Source organism: Pan troglodytes, chromosome 14 (assembly GCF_028858775.2).
Source record: "Pan troglodytes isolate AG18354 chromosome 14, NHGRI_mPanTro3-v2.0_pri, whole genome shotgun sequence".
Classification (NCBI taxonomy): domain Eukaryota; kingdom Metazoa; phylum Chordata; class Mammalia; order Primates; family Hominidae; genus Pan; species Pan troglodytes.
In genome coordinates, this window is record NC_072412.2 from 24,708,486 (window position 1) to 24,731,302 (window position 22,817).

At 41.3% G+C, this 22,817-nt stretch overlaps 1 protein-coding gene across 2 annotated transcripts in view; it reads left to right on the top strand.

The window, feature by feature from the left end:
• The window catches only part of ATP8A2 (ATPase phospholipid transporting 8A2), a 648,977-nt gene that overhangs the window by 166,493 nt on the left and 459,667 nt on the right, over window positions 1-22,817 (top strand). For both annotated transcript variants that reach the window (XM_522636.9, XM_009426757.5), the window contains exons 11-16: window positions 7,543-7,708; window positions 10,004-10,131; window positions 11,207-11,284; window positions 15,200-15,288; window positions 15,948-15,992; window positions 20,190-20,265. In XM_522636.9, the coding sequence (XP_522636.4) occupies window positions 7,543-7,708; window positions 10,004-10,131; window positions 11,207-11,284; window positions 15,200-15,288; window positions 15,948-15,992; window positions 20,190-20,265 (582 nt within the window). The remainder of the gene's footprint in view (window positions 1-7,542; window positions 7,709-10,003; window positions 10,132-11,206; window positions 11,285-15,199; window positions 15,289-15,947; window positions 15,993-20,189; window positions 20,266-22,817) is intronic.

Below are 22,817 nucleotides of genomic sequence, written 5' to 3' on the forward strand. Positions count from 1 at the left end.
TTTGAACCGTTTAGTTTTCATAGACTGAAGAAAAAAATGAAGTTAAAATGATTTTGCTCTTTTTCCCTGTTAATGTTTTTTAAAAAACTGTTTGTGAATTTATAGGTCACATTGCTATTATGATGTATTTTGCCAGACAGCTTTTGAAATTCTACAGAAATCAGTGTCCCTGTATGTCATTTCTTACATTTGTTTGGTATCACTTGGCACCTTATTTTTGCTAATGGTGGCTATTAATGAGAATTGGCTTTTCAGCTTGTCTGTTCTTTTGTATAACTTCTAAAATGCACATTTGGCTGTATTTCTTGATTTAAAAATATTTAGTGACCACGTACCAAGTCTAGTGCTAGACCATATGGGTGCAATAGTGAAAGGCCCAGGCTTATCCTCGGGGAGCCAGTTGGGCTAAGGAGTAATATAGAATGACAAAGTAGAGAGAGAGATACTGGAATGTGTGTCATTACTAAGTGCTGTCAGTGTGTATAGGAGGGTCATTCAACCTAGGCTGGAAGCCAGTGGACTACATGCTAAGAATGATTCCCGTGGCAGAAGCACATTTTAGATATCGAGCTAGGGAAGGGAGACTGTTGTGTTGGTCTCCTCTTTGAGGTCAAATGATAGTCAGATGAAAGAGGTAAGTATTAGAGGAGATGAAGCAGTAGACGTTGGTGGCCACCCCAGCTAGTAAACACATTGGAGACAGGGAGGAGAGATGGGATTAGAAGGATTGAGAGACTTCCTGAAGTTGAAGAGGATTGTTGGAGTTGCTGAGTGACAGGCTGATCAGTGGGTAGAATCTTGTCTTTGTATTTCCGGGGTAGAGAGTTTCTAGCATGGGAGACCTGGGAGTGACTCGTGTGAGTAGGAAGACAAAGGCAGAGCTGTTGAAGGCCATTCAATGTTGACAAGTAAGGAACTGAGAGACTAAGGCATTTGATGGGCCAGCGCTGTGATTTTGAAGATGCGATAATGGTGAAGCTGGGCCAGAAAGGAATGCCATGAGCCAGTTGTCAAGTCTTCTGTGAGTGACAGGGAGCAACTGAGAGGTCGGTGGCCTGGCTACAGGGGAGGGGCAGAAGGTAGTGTAGCCAAATGGCGTGAATTTTATGAGTGAGTTTTTTTTTTTTTTTTTAACATGGCATCCAAGGAATAAAGCTCCAGAAGTATTACCAGGTCTTGAATATACATCCAGTAATGCTACCTTCAGAGGCCAAAGGATGCAGATGTCTACTGGCGCACCGTCTGCTTGGGGGTACTCAAGGGAGGCGTGTACTTGACTGTGTGAGGCAAGGAGGAGAGAGCTCTTGAGGGAGTGGGAGTACAGAGGGAAGTTCAGGAGCTGGAAGGGTAGGGGCCCAGGTGCAGTGGCCTGTTGCAGAGCTTGTGTGTTGAAGCAAGGCGGGAGGGCTCCACGGCAGCTAGAAAAATGAAGAGTTGGTGAATGCTGAGAGGCAGCTCTTCGGTGGATCAGGATTATTTAGTGTATCTGAGGTGTGCCTGATCCATCGCCCCTGCTAGGTCCTTATCCATTCACAAGCGCTGACTGGAATGCTTTAAGTTTATTGTTTCTGAGCGGCCTGCATATGAAGACTTTATCTTGATGAATAGTTTAGTGCTGTAGCCATGCAAGAACTCAGGAGGCTGAGATGGGTGGCTCATTGGGACCAGGAGTTTGAGACCAGCCTGGGTGACATAGTGAGACCCCATTTCAAAAAAAAAATAGTTTAGTACCCTGCCACCTAGAAAGTATCCTTTAACTCCCATAGTGCAGTGTCAGTAACCCTTGCTGCACGCTTTGGGAGCTCCACTAACCACAAGTCACTACTTCTGGCTTTTGTTTGTTTGTTTGTTTTTTGAGACAGGGTCTGGCTTTGTTGCCCAGGCTGGAGTGTGGTGGCGCGATCTTGGCTCACTGCAACCTCAGCCTCCCAGGCTCAAGCCATCCTCCCACCTCAGCCTCCTGAGTAGCTGGGACTGTAGGCACACACCACCATGCCTGGCTAATTTTTGTATTTTTTGTAGAGACAGGATTTCACCATGTTGCCCAGGCTGGTCTTGAACTTCTGAACTCAAGCGATCCACCCACCTTGGCTTCCCAAAGTATTGGGATTACAGGCATGAGCCACAGTTCCCAGCCTACTTCTGTTTTTTATGATGAAGTGGCAGACAGATCATGGGTGGCTAGCTCACATTTGGTCAAGGCCCCAAAGCTAGTTTTAATATTGTGCATATTATAAATTTAAGCACTTTCCAATATTTCTTATACACTGGGTGTTTTTTTTTTTTTTTTACAGATTGTAATATTGTTTTTCTAGAGCATACATTAGTAATATAGCTTTTGCTCTAGAAAACCAATATTACACGAGTTAATTAAACTATCTTTTAAAACCCTCCAGTCTTCTCTTCAGTGAGTAAGGCATGCACTGAGTTTGCATTTTGTGAGTGTGAGAGGCACTTTTCCTTGCCCCTAGGTGTGAGAAACCTCTTTGCAAGGCTTCTTGCATGTTGACTGCTCATGTATAGAATGATGGAAAACCCCAGAAACATCTGTGCTAGACCTGCTGTGCCTTTAGGGCTGAAACAATAGGTAAAAATAATGAGCTTTCAAAAGGAATATAACACACATAGCTGGAAGCCATCCTGTTTGTGAAATAACATTGTTTGTCTGTGCTTGTGCTACTTGACCACAGAGAGGAAACTCAATTGCTGTCGGGTTCTTCTACCTTTTTTTTTTTCTGAAGTCTCTCACCTCAATGCCTTTTGCCCTTCAAGTTTCCTTCAGTTCATGTTTAGTTTACTTACATGTAGAAATATTTATGTCTATAATTTCTATTAGTTGATTTAATGGGAAAAAGAGTGATTATCACACTAATTATAGCGAACATAATTACAACAAATCATGCACTATTTTGAGTGATGCACATATATCAACTCATTTATTCCTCACAATGGCTAGGTAGTATGTGCTCATTTTATGGATGAGGAGGCTTGCAGCATAGAGTCTTCTAGTAACCCAAGCTTACAAAACTAGTAGGATTCAAAACACAGGCAGTCTGGCCGGGTGCAGTGGCTCACGCCTGCAATCCCAGCACTTTGGGAGGCCGAGGTGGGTGGATCACTTGAGGTCAGGAGTTCGAGACCAGCCTGGCCAACATGGTGAAACCCCATCTCTACTAAAAATACAAAAATTAGCTGGGCATGGTGGTGCATGCCTGTAATCCCAGCTACTCAGGAGGCTGAGGCAGGAGAATTGCCTGAACCCAGGAGGCAGAGATTGCAGCGAGCCAAGATTGTGCTGCTGCCCTCCAGCCTGGGTGACAGAGCCAGGCTCCGTCTCGAAATAAATAAATAAATAAATAAAAATAAAAAATAAACAAATAAAATAAACAAAACACAAGCAGTCAAACTCCAGAGTCAGTGTAACCCAGGGGTCCCCAAGCCCCAAGCCACAGACTGGTACCAGTCTGTGGCTATGAAGAACCAGTCCCTACAGCAGGAGGAGAGTGGCAAGCACGCTAGTGAAGCTTCATCTGTATTTACAACAGCTCCCCATCCCTCACATTACTGCCTGAGCTCTGCCTCCTGTCAATCAGCGGTGGCATTAGATTCTCATAGGAGCGTGAACTCTGTTGTGAACTGCGCATACAAGGGACCTAGGTTGCTCATTCCTTATGAGAATCTAATGCCCAGTGATCTGTCACTGTCTCCCATCACCCGCAGATGGGACTGTCTAGTTGCAGGAAGACAAGCTCAGGGCTCCCACTGATTCTACATTATGGTGAGTTGTATAATTATTTCACTACACACTACAATGTAAGAGTAATAGAATTAAAGTGCACAGTAAATGTAATGCACTTGAGTCACCCCAAAACCATCCCCACCCAAGTCTGTGGAACAATTGTCTTCCACGAAACCAGTACCTGGTGCCAAAAAGGTTGGGGACAGCTTTTCTAACTAGAATTCAATGGCCTGTTTTCTCAGGAGGGAATAAAATATCTAAGATACAGGTCTGATTTCAGCTTTTCAAAATCTGACATTTTGACCTGTTTCTATTTATAAGTCCGTTACACTGAAGTAGCTGGGTTCTTCAAGAATTTTATGGAAGAATTTATAATACTTGTAGGAATTTAACATTAAAAGCTCATCATTGGGCCAGGTGCGGTGGCTCACACCTGTAATCCTAGCACATTGGGAGGCGGAGGTGGGCAGATTGCCTGACCTCAGGAGTTCAAGACCACCCTGGGCAACATGGTGAGACCCCTGTCTCTACTAAAAATACAAAAAATTAGCTGGGCGTGGTGGTGTGCACCTGTGGTTCCAGCTACTATGGAGGCTGAGGCACAAGAATCGTTTGAACCTGGGAGGCGGAGGTTGCAGTGAGCCATGATCACGCCACTGCACTCCAGCCCCGGTGACAGAGTGAGACTCTGTCTCCAAAAAACAAACAAACAAACAAAACAAAAGAAAACTCATCATTGATCATTGCAAGTAAAAATGTTCAGGGGGTGGGAGTCAGTAGGCCAAGGTTGGCTTTCCACAAAGTGCACATGTTGAAGCTTGAAGTTTTGGGATTGTTCCTCTTCTGTTAGATGAAAGATAAAGTTTTCTAATCCTCCTAATTGGCCAGAATTCAGCCACTGAAAAAGATAAGAAGTCAATAATAAATGGGGTATAGAAATGAGGTTTATGATAATTTTTTTCCTGCCTGTACATTTAGTGAATATTTATTAAGAATGATGAGATCATGCTTAGTTTTTAAGAGTTAGAATGACCAGTCCTGGACCTGGCCTGCTGGCCCTTACGTTGAGGCCAGACCTGGATGTGTCGTCTCAGTTGACCTTGATACAGTATTTGATTGATGATAAGTTGGCCTTTACTAATGGATTTCCATTTAGACTCCTGAGGATTTTTAAGTCCGTAAAGGATGAATAATTTAGACAAATAAAGTAAAAGGGAAAAAAATAGAAATAAAGGAAAAAGCTGCTGTGTTGTTTAGAAATTTAAAGGACTTAGCTTTTCAAAATCACCAGTACAATCCCCCAACTCCTCTGCCCCCAAAGAAAACTGTGGGGAGATAGTATTTTTGGTTTGCCAATAGAATTCAAATAACAATTTCAGTGATGTGGTATAAATTTTTCTTGGAGCTTAGGAGTGAATTGCCTCATGTTTTCATCTCAATTTTATTTTCACATTGTGACTTTATTTGTATTCTTATCTTTGGAGACATTTTCATCCTAGCTCTTTTAATGATCAGATCACTGGAGACTAGTGAAGGAGAATGCTGACTTAAGTTTGGCACAAGGTACCATTTTTATGGTTAGTGCCTTACAAACTCTCAGATTATCCAAACTTGGCAAATCGGTGTTGTCTCTTAAAAGTCCGGGCCCGGCCGGGCACGGTGGCTCACGCCTGTAATCCCACCACTTTGGGAGGCCAAGATGGGCAGATGACGAGGTCAGGAGATTGAGACTATCCTGGCTAACATGGTGAAACCCCATTTCTACTAAAAATACAAAAAAATTAGTCGGGCATGGTGGCGCACACTTGTAATCCCAGCTACTCGGGAGGTTGAGGCAGGAGAATAGCTTGAACCAGGGAGGCAGAGGTTGCAGTGAGCCGAGATCGCGCCACTGCACTCCAGCCTGGGCAACACAGTGAGACTCTGTCTCAAAAAAAAAAAAAGCCTGGGCCCATGATTCATGGAAGGAGACCTGCAGGCTGACACTCCTGTGCGAGCCTCTCCCTGTCCAATTCCTGACTTCTGATTTAAGTCAGGAATTATTTCACCTCCAGGAATGGATTATAAATAATTCCCCTGTGGCTTTCCTCTCTTCAGTGTCTCCTTCCTCAACCTGCTGTTATTACTGTTCTGGTTTCCTCTGGCTGCTGTGACAGATTTCCACAGTTTCAGTGACTTAAAAAAACATGAATTATTGTGCTGCAGTTCTATAGGTGAGAAGTCTACTATGAGTAGTAGACTTCCTATGCTAAAACCCGAGATGTTGGCTGCTCTTTTCTGCAGGCTTCAGAGGGGACTCTCTCTGATCATTTCTCCATCTCCACCTCTCCCTCTGAGCACAGTTTGGAAAGGTTCTCCCTTTTGATGACCCTTGTGGTTAGATCGGGTCCACTTGGGTAATCCAGAATAATCTCTCCCTGTCTCACAGTTGTTAATTTAATTTAATCCCATCGGCAAAGTCCCTTTTGCTGTATAAAATAGCATACTCAGGTCAGGCATGGTGGCTCATGCCTATAATCCCAGCACTTTGGGAGGCCGAGGAGGGTGGATCACCTGAGGTCAGGAGTTCGAGACCAGCCTAGCCAACATGGTGAAACCCCATCTCTACTAAAAATACAAAAAATTAGCCGGGCGTGATGGTGGGCGCCTGTAGTCCCAGCTACTTGGGAGGCGAGGCACAAGAATTGCTTGAACCCGGGAGGCGGAGGTTGCAGTGAGCTGAGGTCACACCATTGGACTCCAGCCTGGGTGAGAGAGTGAGACTCCATCTCAAAAAATAAAATAAAATAACATACTCGCAGTACCCCACAAGTAGGATGTGGGCATTACTGGTGGGGGGGGGGTGGTCATTAGTTTGCCCACCATAAGTACCTTCAGATATTTTTTAATAAAATGACTTCAGGTGCATAACTGTCTTGCTCAAACAGTTGCGTTGACTTTCCCATGGCTGAGAGGATCTAGTCCCAAATGTTCCACCTGAACTGGAGTGATTCTTGAATCTAGCCTTAATGAATCTTTCTATACTCTCCTGCCAACACTGGCCTCAGCTCCACCTGGGCTGGTTTCCCCCCAGCAGTGAGAAGGCAGGTGCTAAGCCTGTGATAAGGTTGCCATTCTCCTTCCGTTTCTCCTTTGCTGTCTCCATCATTCAGGATGCCACTCAGCTTTCTCCTGCCCAGGCCCTTCCTGACTCTTCTTGGTCCTGCTTCTTGTTCACAGTTCTCTAAGTGAACTTTTTGTCCATCCACTTATTTTGAAACCCATTAATGTTCTGTTTTGCATTATTAATATGTATGTGTTCGTGTATGTCTCTTTTATTCCTCAAATTCTGAGCTCCGGGAGGAAAAATATGTGCTTTAGAAATATCTCTGTGTATTTATTGCAGAGCTGTGCTATTATCGTGAAGGTCTTCTCTAGATTTTTATGGTATGGAATGTCTAAGTTTCTCTTGAATTACCAGTGTTCTGATTTCTTTGAAACTGGACTATATTTAGAACCTGTTGTGTTCTAAGATAAGGAAAGTGACAATTATATGCTAAGATATAATCATAAGAAGTACAGAATGAATCATGTAATGTTGGAATGTGTTCTTTAAACTGGTAGAGTATGTTGTCTTTCTTCATTACTTAAAACTAGCTATTGATTCAGGAGCATGGTACACTTTTGAATTGCATTGATTATTTGGCAAAAAAATAGTCTTTTACTTGCTGGTTGTTAAATATGGTTGTTTTACCTCCTTTCCCCCAACCCCTTGCCCCAAATCTGTTCTGTGACCCTTACTGACTTTCAATGCTGTTGTGTAGAATTCAACCAAAGCGCCTCTCAAGAGATCAAATGTTGAGAAGGTGACTAACGTGCAGATCCTGGTGTTGTTTGGCATCCTCTTGGTCATGGCCTTGGTGAGCTCGGCGGGGGCCCTGTACTGGAACAGGTCTCATGGTGAAAAGAACTGGTACATCAAGAAGATGGGTAAGTGTCGGGGTGGGTTGCTTGTTCCAGTGAAAGAAAACCATTCTTGAGATGTTCTTGCAGCCATGGTTGAAGTGTGGTGTCCCTGCCGTCCTTCTGTTCCCTTTGGTTACTGTACATAATGCCAGCCTTTCAAGGAGAATTGAGATTAGGATCATGTGATGAAATGAAGATGGGCACATTTGGGAATTGTTTTATACTCAAATGGTTATTTTTAAACTCTGTGTTAAAGTATTTTCTTAGTGATTGCCCTAGGAATTACAATGTATTTCCCAATTTATCCAAATCTACTTTTGATTAATACTAACAATTCTAGTCAAACACAGAAATGTCACTCCAGCGTACCTCCATTTCCTCTCCTGCTTGGTGCTGTCGTTGTTATATTCCATTTATCTGTGTTGTCAACTCCAAAATAGTGTTATAATAATTTGTGTCTCTTAAAGAAGCTAAAGGAAAAAAGAAAAAAAGTATATTGATAGTGTTTTTTGTTGTTGTTGTTGTTGTTTTGAGACGGAGTCTTGCTCTGTCGCCCAGGCTGGAGTGCAGTGGTGTGATCTCGGCTTACTGCACCCTCCACCTCCTGGGTTCAAGCAATTCTCCTGCCTCAGCCTCCTGAGTAGCTGGGACTACAGGTATGTGCTAACATGCCTGGCTAATTTTTGTATATTTAGTAGAGACCCGGTTTCACCATGTTGGACAGGCTAGCCTCGAACTCCTGACCTCAGGCAATCTACCCGCCTCGGCCTCCCGAAGTGCTGGGATTACAGGCGTGAGTCACCACGCCTGGCCAGGGTTGTTTTATATTAACATATTTACTTACCATTTCCAGGTCTCGCTCTTCATTTCTTCCTTTGGATTTAACAGCTGGTGTCATTTCTTTGCTTCATGTATCTTCATTCTCTCCTCACTCCTTTGCACTGTCATATATATTACATCTGTATATAAGTTCAACAATGCAATTTTATGATGCTTTTAGCAATTGCTTTTTTAAAATTGAGAATATATAATTATACTATCTTTTATAAATCCTGTAGAATTATCATTACTAGTGTCCTTTGTTTTTGTGTATTTTAATTACTGTCTGGTATTTCTTTCATCCTGGAGAACTTCTTTAGTATTTCTTGTATTTGTAATTGTCAGGTAGATATTTGTTTATACCTTACAGATATTTGTAACTATTGGAACTTAGAGATCCTATTTAGAAACTCCTTAATTCTACAGGAGAACAAGAGAGCAAAGTAATATGTCAGGAAGAAAAGCAACCAGCAGGAAAAGTGGAAGGGTTGGTAGTGAGTAGGAAGTGAAGGGATTGTGGAAAGGTAAAATTACTGGCCAGCATATGCCTGCTCCCCCTGTACCTTCCCAGCTCCTTGTCTTTCCATCACAGCCACGCTTCAGAACTCTAAATCGGAATCAGACTACCACCATTTGATGTAATTTCCTGGGAAAAAACCTAGTAACTATGGTTTGGAGCCATTACAAATTATCAGTCTCCCTCCAATCCTAGCCTTCTGCTATCTTTATTCTCATTCTAGTTCCCTTCACAGCTTTAATATCAGTTAAACGCTGTTGCAACCTTCTCCTTAAGCCTCTTGCTAAGTTAAGAAAATCTCACTACTTTACCCTTCAAGCAGAAGATCATGGCTGTCAAGGAAAGAACTTTCCCTTTGATACCCCCAGACCTTGTCCCCCTCTCCCTCCCCCATTCTCTGTTCCTCCTGGAGCTGATGCTGCCTCTGCTGTGGACTCCATCCCCTAGGGTCCTGTTCCATCCTTAGGGAACTTGTTCCCTCCAGATATCCCTTCTCTTATCTTTAGTTGGGCTCAAGCCTTCTCTCTCTTTGTCTGCTTCTCTTGTTCACACTTTTGTCCATCTTTGCAGCTCTTTGGAGTATCCCCAATATACATGTACCTTAGTGAGCTTATAGGTGTTCCTTACAACCATTTCAAAGGCCTGTCTTCTTTTCTACATTCTTTCAAGTTTGCTTCTTTTCTCTGTTCTTCAAAACTTGAAACCAGCATTTCTTCTTCTGGATGGCCTTCAGTGACCATGCCTTCCCATTAGAAAGCCTTCTGCGTTGGTTCCCGCTACGTCCTGTGAGCCTCTCTTTAGCGGATGCATCCTGCTGTGCAGTCGCATTGTGGGGCCTGTGTGCCTCCTACAGAAAGCAGCCTTTGAACTCACGGTTCCTGACATGCAGGAGGTGCTCAATAACTATTTCAACATGAATCTCTAAATGAGCCAATAGACTTTGGTTGTGAACACCTTTCAGATACTCTGGTTTCCTTCCACAGACACCACCTCAGATAATTTTGGATACAACCTGCTGACGTTCATCATCTTATACAACAATCTTATTCCCATCAGTCTGTTGGTGACTCTTGAGGTTGTGAAGTATACTCAAGCCCTTTTCATAAACTGGGTGAGTATTAAAGCAGAGTTGAATCACTATTTTCCAATGCTATTTCAGAGCCTTTGGCATTTAACTGAGCGCCCAAAAAAGAAGAACTATATTCATTTACCATTAGGTCCAGGGGCTTAAACTGGCCATACAAAGAACTGGCCAGGGATCACCAGTGAGGGTGTTTTTGGGGAATGGAAGGGCAGTGGTACCTATTCAAGGGGTTGTTGTGAGGACTGGTCAGAGAATGGGGTGGAATGCTGAGCCAGTGCCTGTCATCTGGCTGCACCTGCTATTCACGCTGTTAACATCTAATTAGGGCTGAAGAAAAGGCCTCTTGGGTGTGTTTACTATAGTGGTCACTCACATATCAAAATTCATTGTGATAGTCAACTTGGATTTGATTGTAAGGGTGGAGATAAGATATTTAAAGGACTGCCATGGCTCTTAAGCAGTGGACTTCAGCAGCCAGTATTTGTAGACCAGGCACTTTGATGTGCATTTTTATTTGATCTTCACAGCAATCCCGTCAGCAAGGTCAGAATCGTGAGTTAGTCTAGGTTGTGAAATGATTATCCTGAAATCAAATCATATCTATATAAATATAAATCGTGTGTGTGTGTGTGTGTGTGTGTGTGTGTGTGTGTGTGTGTGTATGTATATATATATATATATTTCTTTTTTAGATGAAGTCTTGTGCTGTCGCCCAGGCTGGAGTAAAGTGGTGTGATCTCAGCTCACTGCAACTTCCATCTCTTGGGTTCAAGCGATTCTCATGCGTCAGCCTCCCTGAGTAGCTGGGATTACAGACATGCACCACCATGCCTGGCTAATTTTTGTATTTTGAGTAAAGACAGGGTTTCACCATGTTGGCCAGGCTGGTCTCGAACTCCTGACTTCAAGTGATCTGGCCACTTCGGCCTCCCAAAGTGGTGGGATTACGGGCATGAGCCACTGCGCCCAGCCAAAATCAGCATTCTATTAAAATAAAAGGGTTTTAAATTACCCATTCTTAGCTTCTTTTCTGTGTTAATCTGGATGAAGAATTAACGGTATATATTTTCTGAAATCCTGTCTCTTGTTCTCTCTCTCTCAGGACACAGATATGTATTATATAGGAAATGACACTCCTGCCATGGCCAGGACATCAAACCTTAATGAAGAGCTTGGGCAGGTGAAAAAGCCTCTGGGAACTTTGGGAATGGTGACATGAGCATGAGGGAACATGAGTGTTAGCAGAAGAACCATGGAAAGATTTTGCAAAAATACTTCTCCATGAACATGGCTAGAACGTCTGAAGAGCTATATAATACTTTTGAATGTGCCAGTAAATATAAGCGTTACTCAGTTTTGTCTTGCTTTTTTTGAGACACAGCTATGTCGTATCACCCAGAAGTAACCAGAAAAAAAAAAAAAGAAGTAATATAAAAAATACAGTGCAACATCATTTGGGACCCTTAAAAAAGTATTATCAGAAGCAAATGACAGGGATAACGATGGCTAAGATACTTAGATATTGAGTAACCCTACAAAACGTGTGGGGGCCAATTTAAAGGACATGCATTTCTCGCATGTTCCGAATTTTGTCTCTGGAATATTCTAGGGAACAGTATCTTTTCCACCTTTACCCCTGAACTCCTCTTGCCTTTACTAAGTTGGGCTTTGCATTATGTCTGTGTCTGACATTGACATTCCTGTAAGGAATAACCTCTTTTTAAATGTTTAATTTAATTTAATTTATTTTTTCAACATTTATTTTAGATTCAGGGGGTACATGTGCAGGTCTGTTATGTGGGTATATTATGTGGTGCTGAGGTTTGGAGTATGAATGATCCCATCACTCATGTACCTGAGCATAGTACCCAACAGTTTTTCAACGCTTTTCCCCAACCCCATCTAGTAGTCCCCAGTGTCTCTTGTTCCCATATTTATGTCCTTGAGTATGCAATGTTTAGCTCCCACTTAATAAATGAGAACATGCGGTGTTTGGCTCTCTGTTCTTGCATTAATTCTCTTAAGATAATGGCCTCCAGCTCCATGCATGTTGCTGCAAAGAACATGATTTCATTTTTTTTCTGGCTATGTATTCCATGGTGTATATGTACCACATTTTCTTTATCCAATCCACTGTTGATGGGCATCTAGGTTGAGTCCATGTCTTTGCTATTGTGAATAGTGCTGTGATAAAGATGCTGCATGTCTTTTTGTTAGAACCATTTGTGTTCTTTTGGATATATACCCAGTAATGGGATTGCTAGGTCAAATGGTAGTTCTGTATTAAGTTCTTTGAGAAATCTTCATACTGCTTTCCACAGTGGCTGAACTAATTTATACTCCCACCAATAGTGGATAAGCGTTCCCTTTTCTGTGCAGCATTGCCAGCATCTGTTGTTTTTTGACTTTTTAATGATAACCATTCTGACTGGTGTGAGATGGTATCTCATTGTGGTTTTGATTTGCACTCCTCTGATGATTAGTGATGTGGAGCATTGTTTCATACGTTTTTTGGCCACTTGCATGTTTCTTTGGAGAATGTCTGTTCATGTCTTTTGCTCATTTTTTTAATGGGGTTGTTTGGTTTTTGCTTGTTCAGTTGTTTAAGTTGCTTATAGATTCTGGATATTAGACCTTTGTCGGATGTATAATTTGCAAATATTTTCTCCCATTCTGTAGGTTGTCTGTTTACTCTGTTGGTAGTTTCTTTTGTTGTCCAGAAGCTCTTTAGTTTAATTAGGTCCTACTTGTTGCTTTTTGAGGACTAACCTCTTTTGAATGCCTTTTGCCATTAAAGATTTTGATTTCATTTCATACACCCTGTTCAAACCCACCAGGAACCCTAAGGGGAGGGTGCTGTACCTTCATTTTATAGAGAAGGAAAGGAGTAACTTATCGAAGGACACCTGGTTATTCAGTGTCAGATTGGGGACTTCGGGTTGTCTGTCAAGATCTGGCCATCCCAAGCTTCCCTGCCTGGTGAAGGAACACTACCATGTTGCATCTCCCCTGCTCCTCATTATCCCTCTGTGAAAATGCAGGCGACATGGCTCATTGATCTGAGGGTTAGAAAAACTCCCTTATGGAGGTAGGCTTGCTTTCTTCATTTTTCTCTCCTCGAGGATAGAGTGAATTCTGTGATGGTTTGTGTATCATTTTTGAGTTTATTGCCAGAAAACTGAGGTTCAAATTTGTAGATTAAAATAGACCTTTGTAGACAAAAAAAAAGCAAGTGATTGTGTTTCTTTGATATAATTTTCCAAACCTACTTAGAGTTAATTTTTGTCTTTATCTTTCCTTAAATTGTGTATATTCATATAAGTGCTCTAAATTCTTAGTATAACAGAATGGATTGTTATTACAGAGAATGTCCTTGGCACAGAGCACAAATCCTCCCATTGCCTTTGGGGCTCTGGTCACAAAGGGCTGAATACAGCACCCAGAGCAGGCCTTGGACCTTGGGCTGTCAATCCTCATTTTTTTTTCTTTTTTTTGACTTATGTTCTCTCATTCTAGAATGGCTTTGTCATTTCCTTTATCTGTTGGTAAAATCCTTCTCCTGTAAGAATCAGTGAGTTCTTGGTGCATATCAGGCTAAATTTGCCTTCTCTTTGAACTCTTCTCCAGTTTTCCGGGCTTGGTTAGTCTGTCTTCTATGTTCCCATAACAGTCTTCCAAACATAAATACAGTAAAATAAGGGGTATGAGTGATGTAGTGTCCATTTCTCTCTGGAGACTTTGTGAGGGCATAGGTGTGCCCTATACAGGTCTTTGGTTGCCTTTGTTAGTTTAGCACAGTATGCAGTATATAATTGTTTGTAGGTGTCATTGAACTGGACCTGAATAATTTAAGGATTGAAAGTGTTCAAGAAGTACCCATGGATGCTTCAATAGTTCATCCTAATTGAGGATATGGGGAAAGTTTGCATGGGGAAGAAATTTTGAGTTGGAACTTTAAGGATAAGTTAAAATTTAGTAGGCAAAGTGATAGCAAATCTTAATAAGCCCTTATTATAAAATGTTCATTAAAATTTTTTTTTTTTGAGATGAAGTTTCACTCTTGTCACCCAGGCTGGATTGCAATGGTGCGATCTCGGCTCACTGCAACCTCTGCCTCCTGGGTTCAAGCGATTCTTCTGCCTCAACCTCCTGAGTAGCTGGGATTGCTGGCACCTGCCACCATGCCTGGCTAATTTGTTTTGTATTTTTAGTTGATGTTTTGCCATGTTGGCCAGGCTGGTCTCAAACTCCTGACCTCAGGTGATCCACCCGCCTTGGCCTTCCAAAGTGCTGGGATTACAGGTATGAGCCTCTGCACCTGGCCTTTAGTTTTTTTATATGATATTTTAATTTTCTTAAAAATGCAGAAAGAATCCTGCTTACTTAAAGGCAGATTCTACTAAATTTTCCATACCCCTAGACTTACTGCATGTAAAAACTTGTTTAAAGTATAAATTAGCCCTAGGGTACGAATATTATATTTAGATATAGTATTTGACTTCTTTAGGAGCTTTAATAACTTGAAGTCCCTTTGATTGTTTTCAAAAAACTTCCCAGTGTATGTTTATATTGTATCATTAAGAAAAATTACTGAGTAAGCAATTCATGTAATCAGTCCCTCTTCTATACAACAGTAAAACACTGCTTCCCTAGACCAGTTCTCTGGGATCTCTGGAAGGTATCTAGCACTCAGCAAGTCCTGACGCCTTTTTGGAAGACCACTGAGAAACTGGAGTTTCCTCTGGAGGCAATTCTGTTAATTACTCTCCCTCACTAATCCATGACATAATTTCTCAAATGTTACGTGTAGAATGATGGTGCATATCATTCAGTAGCACATCATTCAGTCAGAGCTCTTATTGCAACTCCCTCTGTGTATTTCGGTACACTTTGATTATATAATTAGTTATGGAAGAAGGTTTGTAAGTGGTCTAAACATTAAAATATTAATATATTTTTTGTTACTAATTTGCTTGCTTTAGGGAAATCTACCCATTTCATACAGGTTTTGAAAAATATAGAAGGAAAGACTTCATTTGTTGATCTTTGCATCTCAATACTTCCTGATGTATATTTCTTTTATTCTTTGGTTTAGGTGAAATATCTCTTTTCTGACAAGACTGGAACGCTTACATGCAATATCATGAACTTTAAGAAGTGCAGCATTGCCGGAGTAACCTATGGGTCAGTGTGTTTATCATTTACTGAAAATTTACTTGTATTCTTTCAAGAAAATAAGTTTATTTTTAGCTACTTAGTCAAATATCTTGACTTTCTGATGTTTTGAAAGGATAAAGTAGTTACTATGGAATGTGTTTGTAACTGAATGGATCCCAGATTAAACTCTGAACAGTTAAAACATGGTTTATTTCTGACTGGGTGCAGTGGCTCACACCTGTAATCCCAGCACTTTGGGAGGCCGAGGCAGGTGGATTGCCTGAGGTTGGGAGTTCGAGATCAGCCTGGCTAACATGTTGAAACCTTGTCACTACTAAACATACAAAATTAGCTGGGCATTGTGGCGTGTGCCTCTAATCCCAGCTACTCAGGAGGCTGAGGCAGGAGAATCGCTTGAACTTGGGAGGCAGAGGTTGCAGTGAGCCGGAATTGCTCCACTGCACTCTAGCCTGGGTGACAGAGTGAGACTCTGTCTCAAAAAAAAAACAAAAACAAAAAAACAGCAACAAAAAAAGTGGTTTATTTCTGCAAATATTAACTTGGTAAGAAGTCCCTGAGAATCTATAAGTTTGTATATCTAATCTAAGAATTAGATCAGTTTTGATCAGAATGTCTGTCTTTTGATCACAGTTTTGTGACCACTCTGTTTTCCGTTTCTCTGGCAGTCACTTCCCAGAATTGGCAAGAGAGCCGTCTTCAGATGACTTCTGGTAAGTAGATTCTAGCACTTCTTGACACTTTAGTGGAAAAGCTTTTGGAATAATTATTTATTATTATTCATTTACATTTTTAGAGACAGCCTCACTCTATTGCACAAGATGGAGTGCAGTGATACTGTCATAGCTCACTGTAGTCACGAACTCCTGGATTCAAGTGATCCTCCTGCCTCAGCCTTCTGAGTAACTAAAACTACGGGCATGCACCACCATGCCTGACTAATTTTGTAATTTTTTGTAGAGATGAGGTCTCACTATGTTGCCCAGGCTGGTCTCAAACTCCTGGCCTCAAGCTATCCTCCCGCTGTGTCTTCCCAATGTGCTGGGATTACAGGTGTGAGAAACCAGGCTCGCCCTGGAGTAATTTTATTAGCATTTCTCACCTGCCTATTTTTGTATGTAAATAAAAGTTGCATATATGTTGTTTTGAAAGAAAACCAGATAAAATTTAAGGATGAACATGGCTTTAAAAGTCCAGGGATACTATAGTACTTTTAACAAAAAAATTGACTGCCCTTGGTTCAGTGTTTCCCACTCACTCCCTATTCCCTGGAGGCAGCCAACCTCAGTGCTTTTGCTTTTTAAAAAATTTTATTTTTATATTTCAAAATAATGTTTATATTAGTTTTTAAATTAAAAACATTTAGGACAGGTGTGGTGGCTCACACTTGCAATCCCAGCACTTTGGGAGGCCAAGGCAGGCAGATCACTGGACGTCAGGAGTTCGAGACCAGCCTGGCCAACATGGTGAAACCCTGTCTCTACTAAAAATACAAAAATTAGCTGGGTGTGGTGGCGGGTGCCTGTAATCTCAGCTACTCGGGAGGCTGAGGCAGGAGAATCAGTTGAACCCAGCGGGCAGAGGTTGCAGTGAGCCGAGATGGCACCACTGCATTCCAGCCTGAGTGACAGAGTGAGACTCTTGTCTCAAAAAAAAAAAAAAAAAAGACAAAGAAATTAAAAACATTTAGACATTGTTTGACTTTTTACCATGGAAGGTGAGAGTTTATCTCCTACTCTTGCTCCACCCCCTTTGGAAGCATTTCAGATTTTCTGTACCTCCTTAGGCATATGCCATTTCAACCATGAAGCTTCAGGCAGGTTTTTACATTTTTTCCTTTTTTTTTTTTTGAGACGGAGTCTCGCTCTGTTGCCCAGGCTGGTGTGCAGTGGCGTCATCTTGGCTCACTGCAAGCTCTGCCTCCCGGGTTCATACCACTCTTCTGCCTCAGCCTCCTGAGTAGCTGGGACTACAGGCGCCCACCACCACGCCCAGCTAATTTTTTGTATTTTTAGTAGAGCGGGGTTTCACCATGTTAGCCAGGATGGTCTTGATCTCCTGACCTCGTGATCTGCCTGTCTCGGCCTCCCAAAGTGAATTTTTTCCATTATTTTGGACATTCATTGGACCACCAGTGGGCCATTTCTGTCTCTGAGTTTCCTCTTCTTGATTCTCAGAAGTGTCTTTGTATTATTTCTGTGATAATTTTCCTCCTCTCCAGCTTCCCTGTTCCCTCTGCATCTCTTGATAGTCAGATATTGAATCTCTTGGGTTGATCCTCCAATTTTGTTATCGTTCGGTCTCATTTTCCATAGATTTTTTTTGTTTTACTTCCTGGTATTTTTTTTCACCTTGATCTTCTATCCTTCGTCATGAGTTTTCTGTATGATCTCACTTTCAGTTTTCGAAAGCATTCCCCTAACTTTGCTTTTGCATTCCGTGTTTTCTCTGCCCTCCTCTCCCACCCTCCCTACTGCCCACCCCTGGTGTTTTGATTTATTTTCTATAGGCTTTCTTCAAAAACCTGGTGATCATTAGCTGTGTGCTCATATATTTTCATTTCTTTTTGTGTAAAATATGTGTAACATAATATTTATCATTTGACTCTTTTAAATGTACAATTCAGTTGCACTAAATAGATTCATAATGTTTTGCAGCCATCCGCACCATTCATTTCTAGAACGTTTTCATCTGAAACCCTATCTATTAAACAAAAATTCTTCATTGCTGCCTGCCTCCAGACCCTAGTAACCACCATTCTGTTTTCTGTCTCTATGATTTTGCCTGTTCTGGGTACCTCATGCGAGTGAAATTGTACAGTATTTGTGTTTTTGTGTTTGGCGTATTTCCCTTAGCATGTCTTCAGGGTTCATCCATGTTGTAGAATGTGCCAGAATCTTCTCCCTTTGGAAGGCTGAGTAATATGCGATTGCATGTATATGCCACATTTTGTTTATCCCATCATCTGTTCATGGGCATTTGTGTTGCTTCCACCTTTTGGCTACTGTGAATAACGCTGCTGTGAACATCGACATACAGGTATCTGTTTCAGTCTCCGCTTTCCATTCTTGGGGGTATATTCCTAAATATGGAATTACTGGGTCGTATGGTAATTCTGTGTTTGACTTTTTGAGGAAAAACCGTGCTATTTTCCATAGCAGAGCCACCATTTGACATTCCTGCCAGCAGTGCACAAGGGTTTCACTTTCTCCACGTCCTTGCCAACACTTGTGATTTTTCAGGTTTTGTTTGTTTTATAATAGCCATCCTAATGGGTATGAAGTGGTACCTTATCATAGTTTTGATTTCTGTTTCCCTTATAAATGGTGATGCTGTCTGTCTGCACGTGTTTTAAAGCTTATACACAAGAAACCTGACTGCTAGGGCTGTGTGTGGAGTGGGGCCACTGTGGTTGATGACGGATTGCCTGCCTGGAGAATGGTCAGCCAGGACCCACTATTGTATTAAGGGATCCCTAGATGTCAGTGTCTATGGGTCTTTCTTGTCAGCTGTTCAGCTTTCTTTTCATAAAAAGAACTTTCTAGTTTCCTGCCAAGGGCTATAAATTTGATTCAACTGTTTTGGAAGCTGTGTGGAGGCAGTGGGCCAGTGATTGTACCTTTCAGCTTATATAGAATTTCACTTAAAACCCTGTTTTGGGAGGATGCCCTAGCCTATCCACATGTGTGCCTGTGTGCCCAGTGTGCCTGGGCTCAGGACTACTCTGGTTTAATTTCTGTAAAAGATAAGCATTTTTTTTTCTGGCTGTGGAAGTTTCAGTTGTCTGGCCGCATGGGATGTGAGGATTCTTGAAGGCTGAATGTTCCTCAAGTGGATGTGGAAGCTGTGCTGTCTTCCTCCTTCCCTGTACCTCACCGGTGCCTTGTGCTGCCATTTGTTCCACCTTCCCAGCACACTGTTGAGGGCATCAGCTTGCATTTTAGGTGCTCCCCCTTGCAAGCTGTTGGTTACTGTTTTCTGTGCTGTTACGTATTTCAAGTTAAGACTAATATACACTCTGCTGTCATGTCTTCTTTCATTGTCTTTGTCTTGACAACGTTGAAGTTTCAAGAGGAGGCCAGGTGCGGTGGCTCACGCCTGTAATCCCAGCACTTTGGGAGGCCAAGGCAGGTGGATCACCTGAGGTCAGGAGTTTGAGACCAGCCTGACCGACATGGCAAAACCCTGTCTCTACTAAAAATACAAAATTAGCCAGGTGTGATGGTGGCCATCTGTAATCCCAGCTACTTGGGAGGCTGAGGCAGGAGAATTGCTTGAACATGCGAGGCGGAGGTTGCAGTGAGCCGAGATCACACCATTGCACTCCAGCCTGGGCAACAAGGGTGAAATTTCATCTCAAAAAAAAAAAAAAATTTCAGGAGGGAGTGGAGATAAATGAATATATAGTTGATTCTTCACATTTTCTTCAGTGTGATAGCTCACAGCCATCATATTGTTTCCTTTCTTGTAATTATTTGTTGTCTTCCCTCTCCTACATATGAGCTCTGGCCACAAATGATTGCATGTATACAGTGCAATATTTACTCTTGTTTTATTTGCTGTGAGCAGACACTCTTGGAAGTTTTCTCTGGTGGAAGTGACTCAGGGGCCAACTGAAATGACAGCCATAGTCTTGATCCCTGGCTTCTGTTTCTTCTCCTTGTAACTATTGTTCCTTGTAACTGTTGTTCTTTACAATAACTCATAAAGTATCTTATTTATAGTAAACTCCAGGATTAATTGTTTTGAAGTTTAAAATAATAATACAGAATTCCAAGTCTTTAAAAGTTTAATGTGAATCCCTACAGGACTTTAGGTATGGTTCTTCTTGAAGGCAGATTCTTTCCAGGTTTGGGTTAGCTTAACAGAAACTTTTAAATTGAATAAATTTTCTCTGTTCTCTCTTACAGTCGGATGCCTCCTCCCTGTAGTGATTCCTGTGACTTTGATGACCCCAGGCTGTTGAAGAACATTGAGGATCGCCATGTAAGTGCTCTGTTTTACTTTGAAGACAGCAAACAGCTTACGGTGCAACTTTCTTTTATATATGCATGTAGTATTTTGCAAGTTGCAGTTTTAGAGCATGGGAAAAGTCTCGACTTGATGATGTGAGTCCTTCTGAGAAGTGATCTTAGACAAATGCTTTGTGGTGAACGCTATGCATAAATTAGTGTATTTAAATACTTGGTGATTTTGTAAAGTAGCACACCAAGATCAAGACGAGTTTTACCACATAATTCTGTAACAGTTCCAATTGCTGTTGCTTTGTAAAATTTCTGCAGTACTATTTTGTCACAGTTGTGAATCTAAGAGGTCAAGTGTAATTGCATATCCCTTGACTAGGATACTTTAGGAAACAAAAGTAAGATATATATAATAACAGGTGGCATTTATTGCATTCTACTGTGTGCCAGGCAACTAACATATATTTCTTTCAACACTTTAGTCAACATTTGAATCACATTTGGGAGGTGACAAGGAAGTTAAATAAAAGATTAAATTGGCGAGTAGTTACCCAGCGCATAAATGCAGAAATGAGCCTTAAACCTCAGTCTGTTAGATTTTTAACTATGACATCACACCACTTCAAATCAGTATTAACTGCAGAATCACATCAATCCACTGTTATTTTATTCGTTGTTTATTTTTAATTTTTCTATAAGGGAAAAATTATATTGTATTGAGGAACAGGTGGTATTTGGTTACATGAGTAAGTTCTTTAGTGGTGATTTGTGAGATTTTGTGAGATTGTGGTGCACCCATCACCTGAGCAGTATACACTGCACCATATTTGTAGTATTTTATCCCTTGCCTCCCTCCCACCCTTCCCACAAAGTCCCCAAAGTCCATTGTATCATTCTTATGCCTTTGCGTCCTCATAGTTTAGCTCCCACATTTCAGTGAGAACATACGATGTTTGGTTTTCCATTCCTGAGTTACTTCACTTAGAATAATAGTCTCCAATCTCATCCAGGTCACTGCAAATGCTGTTAATTCATTCATTTTTATGGCCACGTGGTATTCCATCATCTCTCTCTTTATATGTATGTATATGTGTATATATTATATATGTATATATTACAGTTTCTTTATCCACTCATTGATTGATAGGCATTTGGGTTGGTTCCACAATTCACAGTTGTGAATTGTACGGCTATAAACATGTGTGTGCAAGTATTTTTTCCTCTGGGTAGATACCTAGTAGTGGGATTGCTGGATCAAATGGTAGTTCTACTTTTAGTTCTGTAAAGAATCTCTGCACTGTTTTCCATAGTGGCTGTTCTAGTTTACACTCCCACCAGCAGTGTAGAAGTGTTTCCTGATCACCGCATCCATACCAACATCTACTGTTTTTGATTTTTTGGTTATGGCCATTCTTGCAGGAGTGAGGTGGTATTGCATTGTGGTTTTGATTCGCATTTCCCTGATCATCAGTGATGTTGAGCATTTTGTCATATGTTTGTTGGCCATTTGTATATCTTCTTTTAAGAATTGTCTATTCATTTTCTTAGCCCACTTTTTGATGAGATTGTTTTTTTCTTACTGATTTGAGTTCGTTGTAGTTTCTGGATATTAGTCCTTTGTCAGATGCATAGATTGTGAAGATTTTCTCCCAGTCTGTGGGTTGTCTGTTTACTCTGCTGACTGTTCCTTTTGCTGTGCAAAAGCTCTTTAGTTTAATTAGGTCCCAGCTGTTTATCTTTGTTTTTATTGCATTTTTTTTTTATTGCATTTGCTTTTGGGTTCTTGGTCGTGAAATCCTTGCCTAAGCCAATGTCTAGAAGGGTAATTCACTGTTATTTTAAAGGCTACTCTGAAAAATGCCAACTTAGAAAATTATTCAATGATCAAAACATTTCACAACTAGTTAAGTCAGTATAAATTAGATGTAATATGATTAATTTTTTTTTCTGAAAAAATTTCTAGATTTAAAATTAGGTAAACATGAGCAAAATTAAAACTTTATCTTTCCAAATTTCCAAAATTTTAAGAGACAGATATATTTAAAACTTTTTCTAACTTTTCATGAGGAAATCCTACTTTTCTCTATTGAAGTTAGTGCCCATTTGTTGCTAGCGCTTCTGAAATGTGAGTGTATAAGGCTCGCACACCCACGGGCTGTGATGCTGCTATTCCGACTCAGTTCTTGGTGATGCTGATGAAGTGGTCCAAGCCCACAGAGGATGCTGCTGGAGTCTATGTTCTGTTTCAGTCACAGGCAGCTACAGAATCCTTTCTTGGATTCTGATCTTAGAGGTAGATCCAGCTACTAGGCTAAAGATTCTCCAAGCAGAAAAGTGGCGCCTCTGAAGAATCGTCTCTGCAGGAAGGTGGTTTTAATCAAAGATGTCAAAGAAACAAATGTACTTTGAGCACTCGAGAGGAAAGAAGTGTTTTCAAATAGTATTCAGGTTGAGGGTAACCACAAAGGTGGGCAACTGAATATGTCTGTTCAAGTTAGGATGGTGAATGGAAAAGGAGAAAGTGGCAGGGTGACATAGGAGCTCCGGAGACTGCTCTTGGTCCAGTTTCACGAG